The sequence below is a fragment of the Macrosteles quadrilineatus genome, unplaced genomic scaffold (genome assembly GCF_028750875.1).
Source record: "Macrosteles quadrilineatus isolate MER2022 unplaced genomic scaffold, UCM_ALF_1.0 Scaffold_2__2_contigs__length_208266976, whole genome shotgun sequence".
In the NCBI taxonomy this organism is placed as follows: Eukaryota; Metazoa; Arthropoda; class Insecta; order Hemiptera; family Cicadellidae; genus Macrosteles; species Macrosteles quadrilineatus.
Window position 1 is genome coordinate 64526564 of NW_026542595.1, and position 8824 is coordinate 64535387.

Here is an 8824-nt window from a genome sequence, read left to right on the forward strand (position 1 = left end):
TTTTAATCACCTGATTTTTGAGGTAAGTAGGAATTTGTCGCTTGTTTGTTGTTGTTAGTGGTAGTGAGTGATGTGATGTGAGTTAGTTGGTGTTAAAATAAGGTTTAATTTGTAAAACTATTACAACACGTTTAGGAAAAGAACTCATGACATATTAAATAAATTAAAAGGTACTGAAAATGAAGAAGTGAGGCTAAAAGCTGTAAAAGAAGAATTCAAGGAAAAATGAGATTCTAAAGTAAGGTTAGGCCTAGTTGGGACTAATAATAATAGGCCTAACATTTCTAAAACTGACTGTTGCACTGAAAAAGAAGTTGATTTTAATGAAAGTTTTGTTGTAGAAGAAGTTTCAGAAGTTAATTTTGATCAAAATGTCAACGTCGAAACTGCTGTTAAAGTTAATTTGAGTGAAAATGCTGTAATGGAAGACGCAGTGCCAGTTTGGGTAGAAGAACATGTTATTATTGAAAATTTGACAGAAGACTGTGAGGTAGGCCTCGTTAATTTGAATGAAAATGGCAACGTAGAAGCTGCTGCAGACGTTAATTTAAGTAAAAATGCTGTAATGGAAGAGGCAGTGCCAATTCGGGTAGAAGAAAATGTTATTATTGAAAATTTGACAGGAGACACTGAAGTAGGCCTAGGCATAGACAAAAGGTAGTTTCGATGAACTGAATTTTGAACAATACAATGATGCAGAGCTTATTGATAACTTAGGCCTAGATCAAGAAAATGTAAATCGTCAAGGCCTAGATCAAGAAAATTTAAATCGTCATCTAGCCACAGACTCAAGGGTGGTACATGACGAATCAATGTTACTTGAAAATCGTAATGTATTAGGTAACTTGGCTACTAACACATCTGGCACAGTCTCTGCTGACCAAAAGGGGTACAGTTAGAAAGAGATTGCCAGATCGGAGTAAGGAGGAAAAAGACGCAGAGAAAAAGAATTATTTAAGGGAAAACATAACGTTCTTCCCCCGTGTGAGGACAGTTGTTTTTTACGGTGTCGCCAAAATATATCTGATGATCAAAGATATAGGATAAACCAAGCGTTTTGGGACAAATCTTTGGCTGATAGAAGAGCGTATATTTTGACAACTTGTGAGCGACTTGATAACAAAATAAAAACAACTGAATCTGAACTAATTAGTAAAAGGAATAGGACATTCCAGTATTTTCTTTTGGGGGAAGAGGGACAAAAATTCCGTGTATGCAAGACATTTTTCGTAGCCAGACTTGGCTACAAACAAAAAAATTATCGTTTCATTTTTGAAACATTGTCTTAAACCCCTAAAATCAAATATCGCCCATCCCGGATAAAAGAGAGAAAAAATTCCAGCAAACTTTATACCTAAAGAAGAAATTAAAGCCCACATACTCTCTTTTCAGCCACAGATATCCCACTACAGCAGGGCGCATGCTCCAAAGACTTTATATCTACCCAGTGATGTGACAATTATTCTGATGCACAAGGATTTTTTGGAGAAATATCCAAATTCCAAGGGTTCATACGAAGTGTATAAGGTTCAAGTAAAGAAAATGAAAATATCATTTACTAAACTTGGACACAAAGAATGCGAAACGTGTGAGCAGTATAAACTTCATGGCCACAATGAAAATAACTTGAATGATGATTGTGAAGATTGTATTAAGTGGAGAAATCATATTGATGCGGCTACAAAGTCAAGAAAACTTTACAAGTAACAAAATACAATTGTTGATCCGTCCGTCCTAGAAGTGTCAGCCGATTTGCAAAAGATTATAATGCTACCCAGAGTAGAAACATTCCTAGTAGAAAGTCCTATTTACTAAAAGGCTTGTAGCCTATCATGAAAGCTTTGTATCAGTGTGAGATAAGTCTTCTTCTAAGCCTTTTGCTGTGTTATGGCACGAAGCTATTACTGGCCGGAATAAGGAAGATTTAATAAGCACATTTTATGCTTTTCTAAAATAAAAAAGGGACTTTAAACACATAATAATTTGGTTAGATAACTGCTCTAGCCGAAACAAGAATTGATGTTTTTATACATTTTTAGTTGAAGTGACTAACTCTAATGAAATATCCTGTGATACAATTGAAATCAACTATTTTGAGGCAGGACATACCTTTATGAGCGCGGATAGCTTCCATCACAATGTCGAGCAATCGCTCAAAAAAGCAGGCAAAGTGTATGACTTCCAGGATTTTGTCACAGCAGTGAAGAATTAGACGTTAATGAAATGGCAGTCCCTGACTTCTATTTATGGAAGGATTTAACGTCACAACAGAAACTTAAGAAGGATCCAAACCGCACTTACATGTGTGAAATTGTACAGGTGAGACTTTTGAAACTTATGATATAGCCTTTGTGTTAATGTAAAATGGTTTTAAAAGTTACTCAAATAAATATTTTAATACCGATTTTTTTTATTAATAGTTAATTAAAACTAAATTACATGTAATTATTAACATTATATTAAAATAATTTAATAGGGTATAACATTAATTAATTACTGTATAATACAATTACAGTTGAAATTATGTTATGTCAAAATAATTACATCATGGTACATTTTATAAAAAAAAATAGTTTTGATTAATTTTAAATCTCTAAATTTAAATTTCAGATAAAAGCCAAAAGAGGATGTTATACTTTTGAGTACAAGACGTCATTCACAGATAATGAAGAGCCAAAACACCTAGACTTCCTCATGAATAAAGTTCTGAAAAAAATTTGAACATTTTGAAATTCCTGAAGCTATGAGTAAACCTCAGGGATTTCCTGAAGCTAAAAGGGACAACGTTTTAAAGAAATTGGGTGGTTTCATCTCTGAAATCAATCGTCAATTGTTTTGGAAAAACTTACCAGTTAGTGGTTTAAGTACTAAGGCCGGCCACACACAGAACCGGGCGGGGCGGGGCGCGACAGGGCATTTTGTGCGACGGGAATTTCATGGGCTCTGATGAAGCGCCACACACAGGACCGAGCGAGGCAAGGCACGTCAAAAAGACGCCCCTAGGCGAACGGAACCTGTACTTTTCGCTTTGACTTTACTATCAGTTTTAATCATCATCTAAAGTTAAGGATAACACTCCTATGAGTCCAGTATTGACAGCATCGATCATAAAAGTTTGGTATTCCATTAAATCCTCTCGGCGAGACGCATTATATATTCGATCTTCGAATATCGGGGATAATGTTTCTTCACTAAAAATACAATTTCGAAATATGGACCAAAAAAAGGAGAACCATGGACTGCTAGGTCAAAGAAACTCTCACATACACCATCCATATTGTAAATCTGCATTGTAGGTAGCGAAAGGAGAATGATGCTATACAGTTTAAGCTCTGATTTATACATAATAGTAAAAGAGAAGGGGGAGGGGTGTGGTTAGTAAGAGGGGGGTTTGTAGTTGATGTTACGTTTGATAATTTTTATGTGCTTTACCATGGATTAAAACTTTTTTTAAATAATAATTCTACTATGTATACATAGATGGATAGAGAAGAACGGATTCTGCAAAATTACGGAGTAAACTCAATTTTAAATAACTTGTAGTGTCGCCTCTTTTTTCCACTTTGAATTCCGCTTTCCTCTTACCCTAATCAATTGTATTAACATGTAATAAACAATGAATAAAATAAACTGTTTCGACCTTGCTGGGTCTCATCAGGCATGAGCTAGGCAAACAGCATCTCACACGACAGTTTTTTTTTGTTTTTTGTGTTTTTTTTGTGTTTTTTTTTTAACAATTGTAATCTTATTTTTAGATTTACAATGCTGTGAACTCAAAGCGCTGTTTCTCAAAGTTATATTTAATTTTACAATGAATAATGTTTTTTGGCACAGCAAGAGACTTAGGACGCTTTACTAAGATGATTTCGTTATTGGTTTCTGACTGCAATTTTAGATTGTTGTCTTGGTCAAATCCAAGAAACTTGTACACTACATTTTTGATTAGCTTGTGCATTTTCTTTAGTTTTCTAGGTTGAGATTTTTTCAATTTGTCAAAAGACTTAATTTTGTTTTCTAGTTCCTCAATCTTCTTTTTCAAAACTGTCATAAGTTGTTTTTTCATCTTTCTCTTTTGATAAAAGATGGTAAATTTTACTGTGCAACTCTTGCGTTGCTATCTGTAGATGGCGAAAGTTTTCATTTCTCCCACTTGAGGCTGGTCTTTCCTTCTTTTCTCGATTTTTTCAATGAGAAATGCAGTATACACTATTTGTTAAATTGGTGCATCTTTCACCTCTTCTCGGCTTCTTTACAAATATATATTTACATTGGTTTCTCTTCTGTTCTTCAATTATGATTGTTTTCTTCTCTAATTTAGTTGATGTCGATTTCTGGTTTGCCGATACCTTGGTTATTGTTTTTACCAAATCTTCGTCATCAGATGATAAAAACGTATTCTTTGCTAAGAAATTTCCTTGATGATTCTTCCACTGGTTTCTTTTGTCCCCCTCATATACTTTCTTCTTCCATAGGTTTCTTTATTTCACTGCCAATAGCATCTTCCACCATTATGTTTAGAAGCTTTTTAACAGATACTTCGACCTCATTTTCAGACTCCATTGAATTTGTTTGAATTCCGCTTTCCTCTTACCCTAATCAATTGTATTAACATGTAATAAACAATGAATAAAATAAACTGTTTCGACCTTGTTGGGTCTCATCAGGCATGAGCTAGGCAAACAGCATCTCACCCGACAGTTTTTTTTGTTTTTTGTGTTTTTTTGTGTTTTTTTTAACAATTGTAATCTTATTTTTTGATTTACAATGCTGTGAACTCAAAGCGCTGTTTCTCAAAGTTATATTTAATTTTACAATGAATAATGTTTTTTGGCACAGCAAGAGACTTAGGACGCTTTACTAAGATGATTTCGTTATTGGTTTCTGACTGCAATTTTAGATTGTTGTCTTGGTCAAATCCAAGAAACTTGTACACTACATTTTTGATTAGCTTGTGCATTTTCTTTAGTTTTCTCGGTTGAGATTTTTTCAATTTGTCAAAAGACTTAATTTTGTTTTCTAGTTCCTCAATCTTCTTTTTCAAAACTGTCATAAGTTGTTTTTTCATCTTTCTCTTTTGATAAAAGATGGTAAATTTTACTGTGCAAGTCTTGCGTTGCTATCTGTAGATGGCGAAAGTTTTCATTTCTCCCACTTGAGGCTGGTCTTTCCTTCTTTTCTCGATTTTTTCAATGAGAAATGCAGTATACACTATTTGTTAAATTGGTGCATCTTTCACCTCTTCTCGGCTTCTTTACAAATATATATTGTAAGAAAGGGGATTAACCCCGTACCCACGGTGCTCATCTATGCAGACACTCTGTTCACATTACACTTAGTCGACCAGTTGGTGTGAACAGAGTTGAACAGTAGCATGAGCATCGATTTACAAATTCCTTTCCCAGCTGATGTGAGCTAGGCGATGACCGGTAGGGCTGACTTCCAAGAAACACCGTTAACCTATAAGCCACACACCCTATCGGTAATCAGCCAATGAGAAGGGCTAATGAAGAAGATGGAGGGGTGACGACTCTTGGAGCTGGAGGATCTGAAGGAAAACATCGAGGAGATCACCACGGGCCACCGGAGAAAGAAGATCGGGAGTTTGGGAGTGCGTGTATCGGTGTGTGTGCTTCTGGGACAATAGACAGTATGTAGAAAGAATAAAATATTTAACTAAAACTTTGTTAAACATAAAAGTCATATAATTTGTCAGTAACTAATTCTTTTATATTTTCAATTGATTTTCTTTTCTTGTTAATTTAACGTTGTAAATTAATTTATCTTATTATTGTTGATTTTTGCCTTTTCTAAGTTTTCTTTTGCTGTTGTAACACTTTGTAACTTTTGTTGTTTTTCTAAATTTTAAGTTTTTGTTCATTACACGTTGAGTAACACCCTTAAGCTGTCTTATGTCTCATTGACCTAACTCCTCTTCACTAAGCTAAGCGAGTGTATCATTTTAGGAAACTTAAACTTAAAGTGAGGCATGGGACTCGCAATATTTACATTGGTTTCTCTTCTGTTCTTCAATTATGATTGTTTTCTTCTCTAATTTAGTTGATGTCGATTTCTGGTTTGCCGATACCTTGGTTATTGTTTTTACCAAATCTTCGTCATCAGATGATAAAAACGTATTCTTTGCTAAGAAATTTCCTTGATGATTCTTCCACTGGTTTCTTTTGTCCCCCTCATATACTTTCTTCTTCCATAGGTTTCTTTATTTCACTGCCAATAGCATCTTCCACCATTATGTTTAGAAGCTTTTTAACAGATACTTCGACCTCATTTTCAGACTCCATTGAATTTGTTTGAATTCCGCTTTCCTCTTACCCTAATCAATTGTATTAACATGTAATAAACAATGAATAAAATAAACTGTTTCGACCTTGTTGGGTCTCATCAGGCATGAGCTAGGCAAACAGCATCTCACCCGACAGTTTTTTTTGTTTTTTGTGTTTTTTTGTGTTTTTTTTAACAATTGTAATCTTATTTTTTGATTTACAATGCTGTGAACTCAAAGCGCTGTTTCTCAAAGTTATATTTAATTTTACAATGAATAATGTTTTTTGGCACAGCAAGAGACTTAGGACGCTTTACTAAGATGATTTCGTTATTGGTTTCTGACTGCAATTTTAGATTGTTGTCTTGGTCAAATCCAAGAAACTTGTACACTACATTTTTGATTAGCTTGTGCATTTTCTTTAGTTTTCTCGGTTGAGATTTTTTCAATTTGTCAAAAGACTTAATTTTGTTTTCTAGTTCCTCAATCTTCTTTTTCAAAACTGTCATAAGTTGTTTTTTCATCTTTCTCTTTTGATAAAAGATGGTAAATTTTACTGTGCAAGTCTTGCGTTGCTATCTGTAGATGGCGAAAGTTTTCATTTCTCCCACTTGAGGCTGGTCTTTCCTTCTTTTCTCGATTTTTTCAATGAGAAATGCAGTATACACTATTTGTTAAATTGGTGCATCTTTCACCTCTTCTCGGCTTCTTTACAAATATATATTTACATTGGTTTCTCTTCTGTTCTTCAATTATGATTGTTTTCTTCTCTAATTTAGTTGATGTCGATTTCTGGTTTGCCGATACCTTGGTTATTGTTTTTACCAAATCTTCGTCATCAGATGATAAAAACGTATTCTTTGCTAAGAAATTTCCTTGATGATTCTTCCACTGGTTTCTTTTGTCCCCCTCATATACTTTCTTCTTCCATAGGTTTCTTTATTTCACTGCCAATAGCATCTTCCACCATTATGTTTAGAAGCTTTTTAACAGATACTTCGACCTCATTTTCAGACTCCATTGAATTTGTTTTATTTGCTTCAAAGTCACTTAGTTCTAAATTGTGTTCTAAAAGAGTTTTGAGCTTTTTCAATTCACTATTTTCATTTGATTCAATTTTCCTTTTTGGTGGTGCAAAAACAGGTTTTGGGTTTGTTGATTTTCATATACACGGATCTTCAGCCATTATCACCAATTGTTTACGAACTGTGCGCTGAAAAACACAAAGAGTTAATGTGTGTGTGTACTCTCAATCTTGTGGTTATATACCATGGTGAAGTGGAGGGGATATTCAGAGGAAATAGTAGGGGAATATAAAAAACCAAGTCATGGATACAAAATTAAAGTGTTAATAAAGCAAGTAAAAGCTATTACGCAGATAACATTTGAACTATTAAATTAAACTTAAAAGAAATGTAACAAAAACGGTTTATTCCTTAAGTAGGCCAAGGCCATAAGTAAATTAAAAAAACCCCAAAGCCTAGTGCATAATTATATTGTTTTACTATGCATGAAAAAATACGGAGTAAAGAAACTAACTACTAAAGCCAAGTGCACAATTATATTCTTTTAACATGCGTGAAAATAATAAAAGAGAAACAAACTATGATAGCCTACTACTAAAATCAATTGCTCTATCATGCAAAGAATAAGACAGGATGATAAGTTGGTATGGTTTCGGTAGGTTGGTATGGAAAACGCTAAGGTTTCCTATACTTTGGGATATATGCATAAATGATCAGACATGATTTTTTTTAACAGAATTTGAAAAATTTACTTATACCTTTAAATTAGTTTGAAACATTGCAATAATTTGTCTTGCCTCTATCCACTGGTCAATGCCCACTGCTAGAGTTTTGTTCCACGGGGATATAAGCAAATATTGCAACTCATTTATTGCAACTCATTTATAGCTTAAAACAATAACTATTTGTGTTTCTTTAAACATAAACAATTTGTCTTTTTACTTACAACAATCCACTGGTCAATGAAAACGCTAAGGTTTCATATCTAAATTGTGCAAAAGATATGATTTTGTCTAAGGTTTTGTTAAATAATGCCAAAACTCAAAGTCTGATTTTTTCTCTAAGGCGGATAGGCGATAGGCCTATCAATGATTCCAATAATGTTAAATTACTTGGCTTAACCCTAGATAATAAGTTGTTATGGGATGATCAAGTTGCAGTGACATGCAGCAAATTATCAAGAGTTGTACATTTATTAAGAAATTTGAAGGTAAATGTTCCCAAACAATACTTAAAAGTAGCCTATGTTGCATTTTTTCAAAGTATAATTTTATACGGCCTAAGCCTATGGGGCAGTGCAACTGATGTTAAAAGTATCTTAACTGTTCAAAAGAAGGCAATTAGGTTAATGGCTGATGCTTCTTATGACGCACATTGCAAACCCTTATTTGTATCTGAGAAACTGATGACTGTTTACAGCTTGTATATTTTTGATATTTTAGTTAAGTTTAAGGAAAGTAGTATTGGGAATGTAGTAACTAGAGCCGAGGTGCATGAGCATGACACAAGAAATAAACAT

At 33.8% G+C, this 8824-nt stretch overlaps 1 protein-coding gene across 1 annotated transcript; it reads left to right on the forward strand.

Annotated features, from left to right (window-relative positions):
- Positions 1-421: 421 nt before the first annotated feature.
- LOC128984342 (uncharacterized) lies at positions 422-1889 on the forward strand. The gene is made up of 3 exons (XM_054403650.1): positions 422-634; positions 960-1087; positions 1416-1889. The coding sequence occupies exons 1-3, from the start codon at positions 422-424 to the stop codon at positions 1705-1707; spliced, it is 633 nt and encodes a 210-aa protein (XP_054259625.1). The 3' UTR covers positions 1708-1889.
- The last annotated feature ends 6935 nt before the right edge of the window (positions 1890-8824 follow it).